We start from the raw sequence: 20,266 nt of genomic DNA on the forward strand, positions 1-20,266 counted from the left end.
AAGGAAAAAGTGTTCCTTTTTTCCAAGTACAGTGACAGCAAATGTCTAGAAGACATCCAAAGAGCCAGCCTGTAAAGTAAGGTTCACTGCCAGCTCTCCAGTTCTGTTTCCCCAGAGGAATCCGACTCCGAACGCAGCGGGAGTGGGCGGCCCTTGGGGCCCTGGGCCTCATCCATCCAGTTGGCTGCTCAGTGAGGCTCCCGAGGCTGGTTACGTACAGCGTAAAAGTTTGTGCTCAGAGAAAATCCAACACAGTTCGTTCGTAATTTCCTGTTCTCCAACTAAGTGGGTTTTCTGTACACTTGTTATGAAGTTCTGTACAAAAGCACGAAGCTCCTGGGAGGTGTAACTTCTGAAAGTTAAAAATGACGACACAGAAGCGTTTCCTACAGTTCAATCTGTACATTCACACGGAGGGTGGAACTCAGTAAAAAAGAATTCATAAATTCTGCACGAGGGAGCCCTGGCGTCTTTACTTGAAAAGCTGGGGGTAAGCCCCAGCTCCCCCCTCGAACGGCCTCACCTTCCTGACGCCCGTCCCCTCCAGCTGTCAGGCGAGTAGCCGCCCTCCCGGCCACAGCCGTGGCCGCGCTCACAGCCAGGGGTGCCAGGCGGGGTCCATGCGGCACAGGTTGTCCAGGCTGTTGGCGGCAGCCACCAGGGTGTTCACTTTGCTCTCCCCACCCTCGAACTGGGCAAGGTTGTGCAGGCGGGTCATGATGGCCGTGACGGCCTTCTGGACGAGGGAGACCAGCTGCTGGCTGTCCATGTTCTCGGGCTGCCCGGCGGCTGACAGAGGAGATGACGTGTCCTCCTGCGTCTTTTTGTGCCAAGCGATGATCTCGTCCCGAAGCACGGTTTTCAGGATGCCGTCCACCTGGGTGGGGAGAGAACAGAACGGTCTGCGCATAACCAACAACAGCCCCGAGGGCGGCTCCCCAAGTGAGGGGCTCAGCCATGGCGGCCGACGGGCCATCAGCCTCAGCACCCGGGGCCAGGTGCCACAGGCACGCTGGTGGGGCCACCGCAGCCAGACACGCGTGATGACACCCCGTGGATTCTAAGCTGAAGAAAGAGGGAGGGGGAGGGAGGGAGGGGCCAGCGGTTGCTGCTCCCCCTGGGGTCAGGGAACTGTGGGAACTGGGTCCACGGCGGGGAGGTGGTGGCTGCAGCAGGAAGGTGAGAAGCACCGGGGGAGGGGACTGGAGGAGAAGGGTGGGGGACCCCGAGGCCAGCGGTGGCACTGGTATCACTGACAAGATGGCGTTCCCACGACGGACACACCGTGCACAGGTCCTACTGAACCACAACATGGGACCTCAGCCCATCGTCACCATCAAAGGATGCGGGAGCTTCGTGAGGCACCAGGGCTGCTTAAAAGTAACTTCGACTGACGTGCTGAGGGTTTTATTCTGTGTTACTTGGCCCCAACAGAATGTGTTTTTAAAGGAGATTCCCACACAGCACGGTCTCTATATTAGCCTAACGTAAAGGCAGTCACTACATTTGGGCCCAGGGTTTGGAGAAGGCCCAGTTCCCTCCCGTCCACACCAGCTCAGACTGTGCAGAGTCACTCCCGGCGTTTTTCCAAGTCGTAGCAGGTCTTTAATGTATGGAGGGCCTTCTTCACTCTTTCTAAAGTTTTCAATTAAATGCCTAAGAATTACCCTGACTGCATAGAAACAACTGTTCTGGAAACAAACGAGAAGTTCTTATTTCAAGCCTTGAGCCAAAGTGGATAAAAGCGCACTGCTGTTCCCTGCATTAGTGCAGACTCCTTTCTCAAGAAGGAACCGTGGGCTCTTTGTTCTCACGCATGTTCATAACAGCTCATCACTATATCCCACAGCAGCACCCCACACTGATGGGCATGTGCAACCGAAGATTAAAAAGAGCACAAAGTTCTGGTTCACAGTTAAGAGATTATTCCACAATGTAGAACCTGTTCTATGGAAGTGTTATGCGAAAGCAACTGGTGTCTGCAGCCTTCTCTAGACACAAACTGCTTATCTGGGAAAACAACAAACAAATAGTCATACAGCTGGTCTCAGAAATTAAAAGAAAAAATAAAGTAAACTGTGTTTCGTCCCCAACTGTGGAGAGACAGGATCAGGGTGAGAATAAACTGGATTTGAATCCCTGTCTGTCCTCCCCGAGCACAGTGCCGGGTGCAGAGTGTCACAGCCCTGGCGTGGCCAAGGGCATCTGCCACGTGGCATCTCATGGGGGTTCACTATTTGCCTCACGTGTCATGTCTGTTTAGGAGCAAGACAGGAGCCATCCAACACGGACACACCTGCCCTCTTAAGCAGAAAGGTTTGCAAAATGAGAAACTGAAGGTAGCTATAAAATGGAGTAAACAAAACTGACACACACAGGTAGCAGCTGGGGAAATTATCCAATAGAGGCTTCTAGATTGCTCTTTGTAAACTGGGTTCAGCATCCTAAACACTCATGGACAGAGAACATTTTAAACCCCTTTTCCCCAGTGAATGCACTGTGAATGCACAGCAGCAACAGCTCTTCCCTCCTCCTGCCTTGTCTGTAGATCAGGGGCTCCTGTGAGCCCACCACGTGCAGAGTTACCCAGTCTGTGCTCCTCACAAGACGACCCCTTACCTACCTTGAAGTTGGGCTGGGCAAAGCACCGGGCGACGGCGATCATGGATGCGGTCAACGGGCCAGAGACACCGATGGTGGTCAGAAACTCAGATATGTTGGGTGTGAGGCGAAAAGGGACAGGACGGTTGGCATCTAAGTCTCCGGTTGCATCGTTTATATCAAATCGAAAGTAGGCCACGTTCAGTTTGCCGGTGTCCTAAAGTCCAGAAGGAGACGCTTCAGAAACTTAAAACGGTAGGACGCAGATTCTACAGGAGGGCGGGCTGCTCCCATCAGGTTACCTGAGCGATCTGCAGCATCTCGGGGTTGAGTCTATTGAGATGCAAGACGAACTCCGCAAAGCCGATGAGCGCAAGCTGGATGGTGAACATCTTCCGGAAGGTCCAGTAGTCGGTGGCGTTGGGGAAGGTGTGCAGAGCCCACTCCTTAAGCATGCTGCGCGGCACCATGTTGCTCTGAACTTCCTTGAGGATGTCTCGAAGGACCTGAAATGACACATCACTCCATGACTCTTCCATCTAATTCACTTATTTTTTTCCTTCAAAAAGAAAACTCTCATATTGTAATTTCTTTCTTGCTTAGCACCACTTGAGTGAACTTTGCTGACAAATACATATGCAGTGTCATTTGACTAATCATGAGGATGCACAAAATTGGTCAATTTCCCCCCAAGGTTCCATGTCTTATGCCCGAAGCAACAATGGAGCTCTGGGAATAAAAGCCTCAGCTGCATGATGTGTAATGATGTTTCACCAAGAATTTAGATAATTAGCTGAATACTATAACTCACCAACTACAGAATATACCAGGCCGATGAACAGAAGATCGAAAGAATAGTTGGATACTTCGTAACCAAGAATATTAAAGACAAAAGTTTTATAAACTGAAGGAGCTAGTCTTAAAATGAGATTAGATGTTACACAACACTTTAAACTGAATTCTACACTGGAAGACTCACAATACTGTTTCAAACATCACATATTTAGAGATGGTCTCAAAAAAGAGTTTGTTGAGTTAATTTGGCTCCTGTTAGACCAACTGGTAAAGGTATACAGGTCTCTTCTGGGCTAAGTCACACCCATGTGCTCTGAATAACCACTAGTATGCAGGCTGTGAGCAACCAAGAACCATGCAGACTTCCAATCACGCATTGTTTCCGTTCATTTCATCAGCAAAATGGAAAGAAGCCCTTCTGAGATAGCAGAGTGAGGACTTCCAAAATCTACTGCTCCATAAATGCAATGAGAACACTGGCAAAACCCATCAAAACAAACTTTTCCAGAACTCTGGAAATTAAAGGCTTGCAACAATCTGAGCAACTTTTATTCAAGAAAAAGAAGGCTGAATCTTGGTGAGAACAGTGAGCTTCGTGGCAGTTTAATTGTCCTATTCCCATCCCTTCCTCCCCAGCTCCACAGTGGCCCTGAAAACCAATAGCCTTGTATCCTCGGCAGCTGTAAAAACAAGCAGGCTAACAGTCACTGGAGTGGGCAGAATCGGTGTGGTGACCCCAGAAAGGCCTGATCCCCAGAGGACGGTCACTGGTGACCTGTCGGCAGCCTCTGGGGAAAAAACCCCATTTACTGGGCTTGTCTGTTTGAACTCAGAGCACACAAGAGGGCGGCCAGACCAGGGAACAAGCTGGGGAGTGAGACGACGTGGGGGCTTTGAAAAGCTCCACTACATTCCTGGGAACCCTGAAGGCCAGCCTCATGCTCATGAGAAACCTCAGAAGGCCCACGCACTCACTTCTGGTTGACGGCGAGATTCTGCACAAGCAGGCAGTGAAGGCTACGGCAGGGTTGTGAGCTACCCCCCATACACGCACACAGACACACACACACAGGGGCCCTCAAAAAAGGCCGAAAACTTATTGATTCAAGGCATTTAAGAAAACCTCTGTACGTGATTGGTTCAAGGTGGCAGAGTAGAAGGACGTGCTCTCACTTCCTCTTGTGAGAGCACCGGAATCACAACTAACTGCTGAACGATCACCGACAGGAAGACACTGGAACTCTCCAGAAAAGATACCCCACATCCAAAGACAAAGGAGAAGCCACAATGAGACAGTAGGAGGGGTGCAATCACAGTAAAATCAAATCTCATAACTGCTGGGTGGGTGACTCACAGACTGGAGAACACTTATACCACAAAAGTCCACCCGCTGGAGTGAAGGTTCTGAGCCCCACGTTAGGCTTCCCAACCTGGGGGTCTGACAATGGGAGGAGGAATTCCTAGAGAATCAGACTTTGAAGGCTAGCGGGATTTGATTGCAGGACTTCGACATGTCTGGGGGAAACAGAGACTCCGCTCTTGGAGGGCACACACAAAGCAATGTGTGCACTGGGACCCAGGGGAAGGAGCAGTGACCCCATAGGAGACTGAACCAGACCTACCTGCTAGTGTTGGAGGGTCTCCTGCAGAGGTGGGGGGTGACTGTGTCTCACCTTGAGGACAAGGACACTGGCAGCAGAAGTTTTGGGAAGTACTCCTTGGCATGAGCCTTCCCAGAGGCTGCCATTAGCGCCACGAAAGAGCCCAGGTAGGCTCCAGTACTGGGTCGCCTCAGGCCAAACAACCAACAGGGAGGGAACACAGCCCCACCCATCAGCAGACAAGGGGATTAAAGTTTTATTGAGCTCAGACCACCCGAGCAACAGCCAGCTCTACCCACCACCAGTCCCTCCCATCAGGAAACTTGCACAAGCCTCTTAGATAGCCTCATTCACCAGAGGGCAGACAGCAGAAGCAAGAAGAACTAAAATCCTGCAGCCTGTGGAACAAAAAACACATTCACAGAAAGACAGACAAGATGAAGAGGCAGAGGGCTATGTACCAGATGAAGGAACAAGATAAAACCCCAGAAAAACAACTAAATGAAGTGGAGATAGGCAACGTTCCAGAAAAAGAATTCAGAATAGTGATAGTAAAGATGATCCAGGACCTCGGAAAAAGAATGGAGGCAAAGATCGAGAAGATACAAAAAATGTTTAACAAAGACCTAGAAGAATTAAAGAACAAACAAACAGAGATGAACAATACAATAACTGAAATGAAAACTACACTAGAAGGAATCAAGAACAGAATAACTGAGGCAGAAGAACGGATAAGGACATTCCAACCAAAAACGGATAAGACAGAAGGGTGGAATTCACTGCTGTGGAACAGAATAAAGAAGAAAGAATGAAAAGAAATGAAGACAACCTAAGAGACCTCTGGGACAACATTAAACCCAACAATATTCGCATTACACGGGTCCCAGAAGGAGAAGAGAGAGAGAAAGGACCCGAGAAAATATTTGAAGAGATTATAGTCGAAAACTTCCCTAACATTGGAAAGGAAATAGCCGCCCAAGTCCAGGAAGCGCAGAGAATCCCATACAGGATAAGCTCAAGGAGGAACACGCCAAGACACACAGTAATCAAATTGGCAAAAATTAAAGACAATGAAAAATTATTGAAAGCAGCAAGGGAAAAACGACAAATAACATACAGGGGAACTCCCATAAGGTTAACAGCTGATTTCTCAGCAGAAACTCTACAAGCCAGAAGGGAGTGGCATGATATATTTAAAGTGATGAAAGGGAAGAACCTACAACCAAGATTACTCTACCCGGCAAGGATCTCATTCAGATTCGATGGAGAAATCAAAAGCTTTACAGACAAGCAAAAGCTAAGAGAATTCAGCACCACCAAACCAGCTCTACAACAAATGCTAAAGGAACTTCTCTAAGTGGGAAACACAAGAGAAGAAAAGGACCTACAAAAACAAACCCAAAACAATTAAGAAAATGGTCATAGGAACATACATATCGATAATTACCTTAAACGTGAATGGATTAAATGCTCCAACCAAAAGACACAGGCTTGCTGAATGGATACAAAAACAAGACCCATATATATGCTGTCTACAAGAGACCCACTTCAGACCTAGGGACACATACAGACTGAAAGTGAGGGGATGGAAAAAGATATTCCATGCAAATGGAAATCAAAAGAAAGCTGGAGTAGCAATACTCATATCAGATAAAATAGACTTTAAAATAAAGAATGTTGCAACAGACAAGGAAGGGCACTACATAATGATCAAGGGATCAATCCAAGAAGAAGATATAACAATTATAAATATATATGCACCCAACATAGGAACACCTCAATACATAAGGCAACTGCTAACAGCTATAAAAGAGGAAATCGACAGTAACACAATAATAGTGGGGGACTTTAACACCTCACTTACACCAATGGACAGATCATCCAAACAGAAAATAAATAAGGAAACACAAGCTTCAAATGACACAAGAGACCAGACAGATTTAATTGATATTTATAGGACATTCCATCCAAAAACAGATTACACTTTCTTCTCAAGTGCACATGGAATATTCTCCAGGATAGATCACATCTTGGGTCACAAATCAAGCCTCAGTAAATTTAAGAAAACTGAAATCATATCAAGCATCTTTGCTGACCACAACACTATGAGATTAGAAATGAATTACAAGGAAAAAAATGTAAAAAACACAAACACATGGAGGCTAAACAATACGTTACTAAATAACCAAGAGATCACTGAAGAAATCAAAAAATACCTACAGACAAATGACAACGAAAACACGATGATCCAAAACCTACTGGATGCAGCAAAAGCAGCTCTAAGAGCGAAGTTTACAGCTATACAAGCCTACCTCAAGAAACAAGAAAAATCGCAAATAAACAATCCAACCTTACACCTGAAGAACTAGAGAAAGAAGAACAAACAAAACCCAAAGTTAGCAGAAGGAAAGAAATCATAAAGATCAGAGCAGAAATAAATGAAATAGAAACAAAGAAAACATTAGCAAAGATCAATAAGACTAAAAGCTGGTTCTTTGAGAAGATAAACAAAATTGATAAACCATTAGCCAGACTCATCAAGAAAAAGAGGGAGAGGACTCAAATCAATAAAATTAGAAATGAAAAAGGAGAAGTTACAACAGACACCACAGAAATACAAAGCATCCTAAGAGAGTACTACAAGCAACTCTATGCCAATAAAATGGACAACCTGGAAGAAATGGACAAATTCTTAGAAAGGTATAACTTTCCAAGACTGAACCAGGAAGAAATAGAAAATAGGAACAGACCAATCACAAGTAATGAAATTGAAACTGTGATTAAAAATCTTCCAACAAACAAAAGTCCAGGACCAGATGGCTTCACAGGTGAATTCTATCAAACATTTAGAGAAGAGCTAACATCCATCCTTCTCAAACTCTTCCAAAAATTGCAGAGGAAGGAACACTCCCAAACTCATTCTACGGGGCCACCATCCCCCTGCTACCAAAACCAGACAAAGATACTACAAAAAAAGAAAATTGCAGACCAATATCACTGATGAATATAGATGCAAAAATCCTCAATAAAATACTAGCAAACAGAATCCAACAACACATTAAAAGAATCACACACCATGATCAAGTGGGATTTATCCCAGGGATGCAAGGATTCTTCAATATACGCAAATCAATCAATGTGATACAAACCATATGATCATCTCAACAGATGCAGAAAAAGCTTTTCACAAAATTCAGTACCATTTATGATAAAAACTCTCTAGAAAGTGGGCACAGAGGGAACCTACCTCAACATAATAAAGGCCATATACGACAAACCCACAGCAAACATCATTCTCAATGGTGAAAAACGGAAAGCATTTCCTCTAAGATCAGGAACAAGACAAGATGTCCACTCTCACCACTATTATTCAACATAGTTCTGGAGGTCCTAGCCACAGCAATCAGAGAAGAAAAAGAAATAAAAGAAATACAAATTGGAAAAGAAGTAAAACTGTCACCGTTTGCAGATGACATGATACTATACATAGAGAATCCTAAAGATGCCACCAGAAAACTACTAGAGCTAATCAATGAATTTGGTAAAGTTGCAGGATACAAAATTAATGCACAGAAATCTCTTGCATTCCTATACACTAATGATGAAAAATCTGAAAGAGAAATTAAGGAAACACTCCCATTTACCATTGCAACAAAAAGAATAAAATACCCAGGAATAAACCTACCTAGGGAGACAAAAGACCTATATGCAGAAAACTATAAGACACTGATGAAAGAAATTAAAGATGATACCAACAGATGGAGAGATATACCATGTTCTTGGATTGGAAGAATCAATATTACAAAAATGACTATACTACCCAAAGCAATCTACAGGTTCAAAGCACTCCCTATCAAATTACCAATGGCAGTTTTCACAGAACTAGGACAAAAAATCTTAAAATTTGTATGGAGACACAAAAGACCCCAAACAGCCAAAGCAGTCTTGAGGGAAAAAAGCGGAGCTGGAGGAATTAAGACTCCCTGACTTCAGACTATACTACAAAGCTACAGTAATCAAGACAATATGGACCTGGCACAAAAACAGAAATACAGATCAATGGAACACGATAGAAAGCCCAGAGATAAACCCACGCACCTACGGTCAACTAATCTGTGAGAAAGGAGGCAACGATATACAATGGAGAAAAGACAGCCTCTTCAATAAGTGGTGCTGGGAATATTGGACAGCTACATGTAAAAGAATGAAATTAGAACACTCCCTAACGTAATACACAAAAATAAACTCAGAATGGATTACAGACCTAAATGTAATACCAGACACTATAAAACTCTTAGAGGAAAACATAGGACGAACACTCTTTGACATAAATCACAGCAAGATCTTTTTTGATCCACCTCCTAGAGTAATGGAAATAAAACCAAAAATAAACAAATGGAACCTAATGAAACTTAAAAGCTTTTGCACAGCAAAGGAAACCACAAACTAGACGAAAAGACAACCCTCAGGATGGGAGAGAATATTTGCAAACAAATCAACGGACAAAGGATTAATCTCCAAAATATATAAACAGCTCAATATTAGAAAAAACGAACAACCCAATCCAAAAATGGGCAGAAGACCTAAAGAGACATTTCTCCAAAGAAGACATCCAGATGGCCGAGAAGCACATGAAAAGCTGCTCAACATCACTAATTATTAGAGAAATGCAAATCAAAACTACAATAAGTTATCACCTCACACCAGTTAGAATGGGCATCATCAGAAAATCTACAAACAACAAATGCTGGAGAGGGTGTGGAGAAAAGGGGAACCCTCTTGCACTGCTGGTGGGAATGTAAATTGATACAGCCACTACAGAGAACAGTATGGACGTTCCTTAAAAAACCAAACACAGAATTACCATATGACCCAGCAATCCCAATACTGGGCATATACCCAGAGAAAACCATAATTCAAAGAGACACATGCACCCCAGTGTTCACTGCAGCACTATTTACAATAGCTAGGTCATGGAAGCAACCTAAATGCCCATCAACAGACGAATGGATAAAGAAGATGTGGTACATACATACAATGGAATATTACTCAGACATAAAAAGGAACGAAATTGGGTCATTTGTAGAGATGTGGGTGAATCTAGAGACTGTCATACAGAGTGAAGTTAAGTCAGAAAGAGAAAAACAAATATCGTATATTAACGCATATATGTGGAACCTAGAAAAATGGTCCAGATGAACTGGTTTGCAGGGCAGAAATAGAGACACAGATGTAGAGAACAAACGTATGGACACCAAGGGTGGAAAATGGCGGGGGTGGTGGTGGTGGTGTGATGAATTGGGAGATTGGGATTGACATATATACACTAATATATATATAATGGATAACTAATAAGAACCTGTTGTATAAAAAGATAAATAAAATTCAAAAATTCAAAAAAAAAAAGAATATCTCTGTAAATCACTGGCTGGCCGCTGGGCTAACTGAGGAGACACCTCAGTGGCTGCACTTATGTGAGGAGTGGTCACGTCCTCTAGGAAGAGTTGATGAGTTTGGTTTTGGATATTCCTCAATGGCATCCTGGAGAGAATTAGCCCAGGAAAGTCACTAAGACAAACAAACAGCAACAACAATGAACCTTGCGGGGAAGGATGTGATTTCTAGACTTGCCACATTATATTATGCAAAACATCAGTTTTCAATAGTAAGTTATGAGGCATGAAAAGAAGCAGGACAACATGGCTGATACACAGCCAAGAAGGTGATGTCACCTGTATCAAGTCACTTACATCCAGAACATATGAAGAATTCTTAGAATCAACAATATAAAGACAAATCACCCAATTTAAAAACAAGCAAAGGACCTGAACAGACTTTTCTCCAAAGAAAATACGCAAACAGCCAATTAGCAAATGAAAAAATACTCAGCATCACTGGTTATCAACCAAAATGAGCTAGCACTTCACACCCACTAGGATGGCTATAATTAAAAAGACAAAAAGACAGACAATACTAAGCACTGGCAAGAATGTGGAGAAATTAGAACCCTCATATATTGCGGTCACTTTGGAAAACAGTTTGGCAGTTCATCAGAATGTTAAACATAAGAGTTACCATACAACCCAGCAATTCTACTCCTAGGTATATATCCAAGAGAAATGAAAACAGAGGCCCACACAAAAACATGTACACAAATGTTCACAGCAGCATTAATCATAACAGTATAAACAAGCTAAAGTCTATCAACTCATGAACAGATAAATTAAATGTGTTATATTTATACAAGGGAATAATCAGCAATAAAAAGAAACAAACTACTGACACATGCTACAACACAGATAACCTTGTGAACATGCTCAATGAAAGAAGCCAGACATTGAAGACCACATGTTGTATGATTCCGATCACATGATGCATCCAGAATAAGCAAATTCACAGAGACAGAAAGATCTGTGGTCACCAGGGGTGGGGACAGAGAAGAATAGGGAGTGACTAGTAACAGGTATGAAGTTTTTTTCGGGGAACGAAATGTTTGAAAGATAGATAGTGGTGATGACTAACTCTGTGAATACTGAAAACATTAAATTGTACATCTTTTTTTTTTTTTTTGCGGTACGCAGGCCTCTCACTCTTGTGGCCTCTCCCGTTGCGGAACACAGGCTCTGGACATGCAGGCCCAGCGGCCATGGCTCACAGGCCCAGCCGCTCCACGGCATGTGGGATCTTCCCGGACCGGGGCACAAACCCGTGTCCCCTGCATCGGAAGGCAGACTCTCAACCACTGCGCCACCAGGGAAGCCCCTAAATCGTACATCTTAAAGGGGAAATTTTATGGCATGTGAATAATATCCCAATTATAATACCCAAAGGTGTTATAAAAAACTGCAAAGGATGAAGCAACAGAGTTAATAACAAAACAAACTAGGGGACGAAGACTAAGAAGAGGGAACCAAGCTGGGATTATCTGTATTGTCAGCATCTCCAGCTGGCCCAGCAGGACCCTAGCACTGTTTCTACGCTGGACCAGTCATCAGCTCCATCTTTACAAAGCGACAGGGCATTCTGAGGTAGCCATTTATTTGCAGACAGGAGTTGATGGCTTCCACACTGTGAAAGGTACATGCAGCCTGAAGAATCCAATCCATTCATCTCCCACAAACACCCCAAAACTGCCCATGCTCCACAGAGGCCAACCAGAACAGAGGAATCCCACCTGCTTTACCGGCAAGAAGGTGGAGGCTTACACAAGACCCTGTGCCCTGAGCACTGCCACAGTGGGTGAAACAAGCACCTGTGGCCTCCATCCTCCTAAACCAAGTCCTCTGGGACCCAGATTAATGTAGACCAGTCTCCAGGAGAACAGAGGCAAGTCACAGCTTCCAGCTCTGGGGTATCTCTCCTAGAAACCGTGAGGCCCTCTTGGGAAACACAGGAAGGACGACAGAGGCATCCAGAGAACGGCCCAAAGTGCTGCCTTTTGGTGATGCAGACAATTCTGGATAAAACTTTCTCATCCAGGGGCCACCCCTGCCCTACTATCCGTCAAGGGCGGGAACCTTCAGATGGAGAGGGACCTTCGTCCACCTGACGGGTGCAGCCGAGAGCCGTCCAGGACTAGGCGGGGGGCACTGTGCTGCCACCCTAGGCAACAAAAACAGCCGGCCCGACGTGTTTCAGGGTTCCGCACTTTCTGTATTTTAGAATGTACATGTGGTACAGAGACTGTGTGGTACCTTAAGGCCCTGCAGCAAACCAGACAAACGTGAACACTACGTGGGGAGACAGCCTCCCATCACCTAGACCTGGTTTGTTGGCCAAATGAACCTGTCATGAAGTTACTTTTAAAATTCTGATACCCGAGCCTCCCTGCAAGTGCAGGTAAAGGACTATGAGGCTCTGCAAGGTTGAAACGTACCTCTCTGTCCTGTTACGACAAATGGTCTGCGGCAAATGCCCCTTCACCAAGGCCCACGGCCACTTCACCAGTCCAACTGGACCCCCTGCCCGGCCCCGGCGCCCCCGCACCTGGTGGCTGGCCTGCGTCCCGCGTGCCTGCACGGTGGCCAGGCGGTCATAGTAGCGGGAGATGGGGTTGTCGTGCTCGATGCCCTTCTTGGCACAGCGCTGCTTGTAGATCTCCACCAGGGAGAGTGAGGATGGGTTGTCCTCCACCAGGCGCATCTGCGGGGACACAGCCACCACGCGTGGGACTGAGGAGAGAGGGGAGAGACGGGCAGATGAGAGCGGGGCTCACAGGCCAGCACTGGGGCAGAGGCGCGGGCGAAGCCGGGAGAGCCTGGTCACACGGCGCAGTGGCCTCAGCCCATGGCCTGAGGCTCCGTCTAGCAGGGCCGGAGCCCAAGCCGCCCGTGACCTGCGTTTAAGGCACAGGTGACCAGGAAGGCCTCACTAGGCAACCTCACTAGAAGAACAAGGAGGCTGTGCCGCCAAGTGCTCTGGAGCTGAGCAGCACAGCTCTGAGCCGAGTCTGCCGGGCTGCGGGGGGGCGGCGGGCACACAACGCCTCTGACTTCTAATCGAGAGTTGATTCAGTCTAACGCCAGTTAAAGCTTGGCTACTGGCCCGTTGCCATGGCTTCAACCCATGAAGAAATTCCTACAGAACTCCAGGGGACGTACACGGACCACCACCTGGAGCTAACCAGGAGCTTGTTTCTTTGGAAGCAGCGAAGAACAACCAACGAGCACAGCTGGGACCAACACGGTAGATCACGTTACATTCACGTGAAAATGCACACAGCTTTCTAAAGACCTGTTTTTTTAAAAAAATATACTTCTTATTTTGGGGATGTTGAACTTAAGGGCAAGAGATTTTCGGTCAGAATAGGCTGGATCACAACTTAGCTAGCAGAAGAAAGTTCCATACAGGACCAGATAATATGCGTTGCAATGGGCTCCTAAACTGGGGATTAATGCTGAAGTGTAACAATAGCTCCCTCCTCTGGGTGGGATTACAGGCAGCATCTACACCCCTTACTACAGACTCACAATTCACCCAAGACAACTCGGTTCTGGGAAGACCTCACTCAAGGTTGCTGGTTGCTGCCTGCCTGAGATTTCTGTGGCCTGCCCGGGGCTCCTTGACTCCCAGGCAGCACCTCAGGCGGTGCCCACACACTGCAGGCTGTGTCCCGGAGCAGACCCGAGACTGCACTTAAAAACTGCCACGTGCCGTGAGCACACGCCCAACAAGGCCTCTGCTCGGCTGGGCATCGCCAGAGCCTGGGAAGATTCCTGGGGAAGTGAGGAGGGCTGTGTGCACGGGCCCGGGGGCCTCCTTCTCCAGACAAGTCCTCGTTGGGCGCCCGTCCTGCGGGGAGGAGCCTCAGGCCCCAGGGGTGGAAGTGTCCCCTCCCTCCAGGAGCAGGGCCCCTGCAGGCACCAGCCCTCAGCCTACCGCCTGCCCCCGCCTGGCGGGGCTCAGAGACTCGCAGTTGCTGACACAGACGGCACAGGCTGCCAGGTGTCGCTGTGCAGCCCCTGGGCCGCGCTGGTACCTGTGAAGAATAAGTGCCTCTTGGTGGTTTCCTTCCTCTTTTCCAAGCAGGGGTTGAGCAGGCGGAGCAGCTGCAGCACACGCTCCTCCCGCCGCGACTCCGTCAGGCAGGCGTCGTTCATGACCAGGTATGGGTAGATCTTTCCGTTGTGCCCGCGGATGTACAGCCTCCTGGCTGCCGTGTTGTGCTTCTGCACAATCTCCACCCGGGGCATAAACCTGCCGGGAGGAGTGGACAATCAGACACCAACGCCCCGAGCCCCAACTTCCAAGCCTTTCCTTTGAGAAGAAAATGGAGCTCTACAGAAGCGGCTGTCAGAACCGTCCCGGAAAACAGACTGTACGACGGCGGTGGTTTGTCATTTACACCCCACCTCACTGCGACAAGGTAGTCATGCCACAGTATCGGAGGGAAAAGGAGAGGAGGAAGAGAAGGCGAAGCTGGAAGTTTCAAACAGGCACGCCGAGGGTCCAGCCTCAGCAGCCAGAGACGGGCGCTAACCGGCCCAGAGGAGTCCAGCAGCCACGACGACACGGGCCCCACTGGCTGGTGCTGGGGCAGAGGACCAGGTGCCTGAGGAGCGAGCGTGGGCCGTGGGCCGTGGGCCCGAGCACGCTGATGGCAGGAGGGGGAGGGGGCGGCCAGGGCGGGTCAGGTTTGGAGGAAACACCTGACCATTAAGGGTCGCCCCTTCACAGCTCACTTTACATTTTAAATGAGATGCAACTTGCTTCGCTCTGGTAAATTTGACCATTGTCTGATTCTTTTGAATCCTGTGCTTTGAGTTTACAGAAGACTGTGAAACTATACTTTGTCAAGTTCCATGGGGATTCAGAAAGGGTTCTTTTGAGAGCAAACACAAGCTTGACTCAAACAAGACACTGAACCCAGTGGTTAGACCAGACCCTTTAAAGGTACTCACATCCTAGAGCAACACTGTGTCCTCTCCCGTTTCGGGGGAAGGAGTGCAGAGCGGAGGGAATTACAGTGTGACCCGCTGGCCAAGTCTGCCTGGGGGTCTGCTGGGGAAGGTTTTGGTGATCCCGGGCCAGGTCAGGCTCACTCACCGAGCGATCTTGATGTAGTAATGTGTTGGCTTTGGCATCAGAAATTCCCCAGGAATTTCTACCTCAGCTGTCTGTGCTGAGAAATTGCTCAAAAACCGGCACTTTTCTTCTATGAGGAAGAATTTTGGAAGTTGCTTGGTTTTAGCCTCCAGAATTTTGATCCACTTTTTCAGTTTAGAAATAAGATTATGAAGCTTCATGGAACCTGGAACACTGAAGTCAAAATCTGCAAAATAAAATATGATTAGAAACATTTTTAGTCATTTGGGCTACTTCTAATTCACTACAAAAACCACAGCTCAAGCACCTCCCAGGTAGGAAACAGACACATCTCACATCTAGTCTGCAGCAAAGCACTGTGAGTCACAGGACAGACATAAAGAGCATGGACCCTCAAGGATTAAGTTAAACAAGGTAGCACGTTAAGGCCCTCAGCACAGCACGCGGCTACTCCACGTGGCTACTCCAGCAGTTCTAATCATCACGCCCACGCGTGACCTCAATTGTGTACAGGGTCATTAGTTTTATGAAAGTCAATGTACTTTTAAAAAAAATTACACTGTTTGTTTATTTTTGGCTGCGTTGGGTCTTCGTTGCTGCACACAGGCTTTCTCTAGTTGCGGCAAGCGGGGGCTACTCTTCGTTGCAGTGCACGGGTTTCTCATTGCGGTGGCTTCCCTTGTGGTGGAGCATGGGCTCCAGACGCACGGGCTTCAGTAGTTGTGGCACACAGGCTCAGTAGCTGTGGCGCACGGGCTGTTGCTCCACGGCATGTGGGATCTTCCCGGACCACGGCTCGAACCCGTGTCCCCTGCATTGGCAGGTGGATTCTTAACCACTGTGCCACCAGGGAAGCCCCTGAAAGTCAATGCACTTTTATTGTGTGGGGTTTTTTTCACAGCGTTTCTCTGGTTTCCCTTTAACTCTAGCATGACTTCACACGAGCAGGTGGCTGGAGAGGTCCCCATGCACCAACACGAGGAGGCAGGTTTCCACCCAGGCTCCCCGGCAGAGCTACGGCATAGGCCACCCAGCCAGGACGCAGGCAGCGGCACACAGGGGCTGCTCTTTCTCAGCTCTGGATCAGGAAGGTGTTACCAAGCTCAGGCCTGACATTCATGTAATGGATTTTTGTTTGTTACTTTTCGTTAACTTTTAGTTTGAAATGAATATAGATTCACAGGAGTGCAAAGAAATGTACAGGGAGGGCCACACCCCTTTCCGAAACCAAGGCATTGGCATGACCCCCAGGGTTGATTCAGATACGTGTCCTGTGTGTGCACGCATGCACGTGTGTCTCCGTGAGATGCCACGTAGGGAGCGCCAAGCCAGCACCGTGACCAAGATGCTCACCGTCCATCACCACGGACGCCCAAAGCCTCTCAGAGCCACAGCCACCTCCTCCCCGCATCCCTGACGCCTGGCTACCACTACTCCGGTCTCCAACTTGATTATGTTATTCCACAAGTGTTTCATAATTAAGCAGCATGCAACAGGAATCCTTTTGAGATTGGCTTTTTGCATTCAGCGTAATTTCTTTGAGGTTCACCTAAGTTGCTGTTAACTCCTCTTTATTTGCTTTACATGTGTATGGAAATACCACACGTTGTGTATCCATTCTCCTTAGAGGGGCATCTGGGTGGACTTCAGTTTGGAGCTATTACAAATAAAGTGGCTATCAACACTCGGGTATAAGTTTCTGCTTGTAAATAAGTCTCCTCTGGATAAATTTAATGTACTGTTTTGAACTTCCTTCTGCCTCCTTAAGGACGTGCAGCTAGTAGCCAATGCAGGCAATGCTGCTGGACATGGAGGGACAACTCTCCTCCGCTCTGGGCCAGAACACAGTGCAAAACCCAGAGACGGTCCTCCCTGGCGGCACATGACAAGAGGCGTTGGACAGCTCTTGATTTAAGTATCTGAAGCTCGCTACACGTTGTGGTTGGTCAGAGCCTCACAGCTGTCCTTCTTTCAAGTTTCAGTGTTTGTCATTTTTTCCACATCAGAATCCGGATGATTTGTTCCACTTCTAATTCTCTATTTCAGACCACATTTGATTTAACGATCTGGACATTTTAAGATAAAGGTACACTAAATATCACTTCTTTTAAGTAATATATGATGGTTTCCATGAAACTTTCATCTCAGCCTCTTCCTTTTTCAGAGGATGACAGACCACACGAGCACGAGCTCCAGGGGATGCAGCTGTGCCTGTGTGTGTACACTGCGGGGATGAGGGTCCCTACGACAGATGAGGATTTGGGCTGAGGGAGACTGGACTGTTCACCTCAGATCATGCAGAAAGAGGTGGGGCTCCTGTGGGTCCAGGGAAATGCATGAACCCGAACTGGGGACAGGATTAGAAACACAACCTCCTTATCATCTTGCCACCAGAATCCACTACAGGTCTGAACCTTACCTGTCACCTCGGGCCCTGCACCATTGGGTCTTACTGCCTCACCTTACCCTGTTGTGTTTTCCCATGAAAACCAAGCAGAAGGAGGGACGGGGGAGCAGAAGCAGGTCTGTCCTAAAACCCTGTGTCTAACCTGACAGGGAGCCCGGTGCTCTGGCCCTGAAACCTTGACCTTTCACAGGAGGGAAGGATGTGCAGTCCCAGGCGGGGAATGTCAGTTTCCTCATGATCCAGTCTGTATTTTAAACACAGTCTAACCAGCTCGCCTGATACTGTGCTCATGAAAACGAACGGATGTGGTTAACTTAGATGCTAAGACGGAGGAAAAACGTTGAGTGGGAGATCCCTTGGATCAGGACTCACCGGTTGTGAACTGGCCCTTCAGCTTCTGGAAGACAGGGTCCTGCGCAGTGGCCTGTGCGCGCCGGGCCAGGGACTCGGAGGCCGCGCTGGAGAACATGGTCGAGACGTTGGACACGTTCTCCAGACCCACCCCGAACGTGCTCACCAGCTTCTTGACGAAGTTGAGAGTATGGGGCGTAATCTTGGCATCTGACACTGCTCCGCTTTTCTCAAATGCGACAGAGTAGCACTTCGCCAGGCCCTGCTGGAGCTGCCTGAGAACCTGGGGGAAAGAGACCCGGGGCAGCTCGCACAACAGAGCTCTCCATTCAAGCAACCCTCCCACCAACCAAAAAGCACCTGCCCCGCCCACCCGGCCCCACCACTGACAAAGCTCTTCTCGGCACCTGGCGCACAGCAGGCGTCAGCACCAGACTGTGCGGAACCAGGGGGCCGGCCCGGACACTCATGCCATGAGCTGTGTTCTTAACAATGAGAAGCAACTGTCCTGAACATTTAAAAAAAAAAAAAAAAAAAAGATCCAAGACCCCACTTTTTGCATCATACACATACCTTTCTGTTGAGCAACCAAGGAAAAAAACCTATTTTCAGATCACTTCAGTGTACTCTGCACACACACAAAATAACACAGTACTAACAAGGGGGCTTGTGGCCAACCAGACAAATATCTGGGCAACAAAGGCTGATTACTCTATCACCGCCACTAAGGTTGTGGCCTGAGAACCAGCTCCCAGCTCCTGGAGACGAGCGGCCGGTGAGTGAGCCCTGCCCACACCACCACTGCTCCCTGGTCAGTGGTGGCATTTCAGTGATTAAGCTCATACATGCGAAAAAAATAAGCATTTTAAGGCCAGAAATGGCTTTCTCAATCTCATCTTCTTTTGAAGTCTTCTGTTTCCAATATTAAGGCAGCGCTAGCGTGCAGAAATGAAGTATTTGCTGTTCCACCGTTCAATCCAACAACAAACATGCACACAACCAGGCAGGTAGTCTCAAGAGAACACGGCCATGAAAGCATTCCAAACGATCCATCCCCTCCACAGGATGCCAGCACCCCCGAGACCATATCACATACCTCCTCGTGCCAGTTTTCCCGGAACCAGACCATCTGATCGACGATGCCTTCCAGGGAAGACAGCAGGGTCGGGTGCAGCTCCCGCTGCATGTGCATGATTCGGCTGCAGCGCCACATGGGGGCCGTGGCTCTTATGGGCCCTGGATCTGATGCAGAATGGGACTGGTTACCCACTGAACTTGGCTGCTGCTGTCCAGAATCTGAGAGCAACACACACAACGCCAATGTCAGCGCCAAACTGACCAATGGGAGAGTCGGTGCTCTAAGGACCCACCGGCCAAAGGAACGCTGGTTCCTGCCGGCGTGGGACACATCCCGGGGCGCTTCCCAGGGGCTGTGTGGGAGGCGCCCTGGCTCTAAGGAGAGGGCGCTGCGGAGAGCGCGGCCCCTACAACTGGGCTTCCAGTGGTTCCAGAAGGCGTATGTGTTGAGAGAGAGAAAGCAGGTATGACAGCACGTAACTGGTGGGTCTGGGTGAGGGTGTGCAGGCTTCACTGGACTCTCTAACTTCAGTGGAAGTTTGAACATTTTTTTAAATGTCTGGCAAAACATTTCAAAATTCATTCCTTGTATTACAGCTCAGAGAATCTAGTAGTTAACAAGTCAGCCTGCATGTTTTCATCTAGGTAAGCCAAGCCACATGTATAAAACGCCATCTTTGAAAAATACCGTCACTCGGGCTTCCCTGGTGGCGCAGTGGTTGAGAGTCCGCCTGCTAATGCAGGGGACACGGGTTCGTGCTCCGGTCTGGGAAGATCCCACATGCCGCGGAGTGGCTGGGCCCGTGAGCCATGGCCACTGAGCCTGCGTGCCCGGAGCCTGTGCTCCACAACGGGAGAGGCCGCAGCAGTGAGAGGCCCACGTACCGCA

General features: G+C 47.9%; 1 protein-coding gene across 2 annotated transcripts in view; it reads right to left on the reverse strand.

Annotated features, from left to right (window-relative positions):
• Nucleotides 1–592: 592 nt before the first annotated feature.
• The window catches only part of TRRAP (transformation/transcription domain associated protein), a 109,775-nt gene continuing 90,101 nt past the window's right edge, over nt 593–20,266 (reverse strand). For both annotated transcript variants that reach the window (XM_007448864.1, XM_007448863.1), the window contains 8 exons: nt 19,397–19,542; nt 18,322–18,583; nt 15,543–15,768; nt 14,476–14,693; nt 12,984–13,168; nt 2,904–3,107; nt 2,624–2,818; nt 593–877 (listed from right to left, as the gene is read on the reverse strand). In XM_007448864.1, coding sequence (XP_007448926.1) covers nt 593–877; nt 2,624–2,818; nt 2,904–3,107; nt 12,984–13,168; nt 14,476–14,693; nt 15,543–15,768; nt 18,322–18,583; nt 19,397–19,542 — 1,721 coding nt within the window. The remainder of the gene's footprint in view (nt 878–2,623; nt 2,819–2,903; nt 3,108–12,983; nt 13,169–14,475; nt 14,694–15,542; nt 15,769–18,321; nt 18,584–19,396; nt 19,543–20,266) is intronic.

Source organism: Lipotes vexillifer, unplaced genomic scaffold (genome assembly GCF_000442215.2).
Source record: "Lipotes vexillifer unplaced genomic scaffold, Lipotes_vexillifer_v1.1 scaffold778, whole genome shotgun sequence".
NCBI classification, from domain to species: domain Eukaryota; kingdom Metazoa; phylum Chordata; class Mammalia; order Artiodactyla; family Lipotidae; genus Lipotes; species Lipotes vexillifer.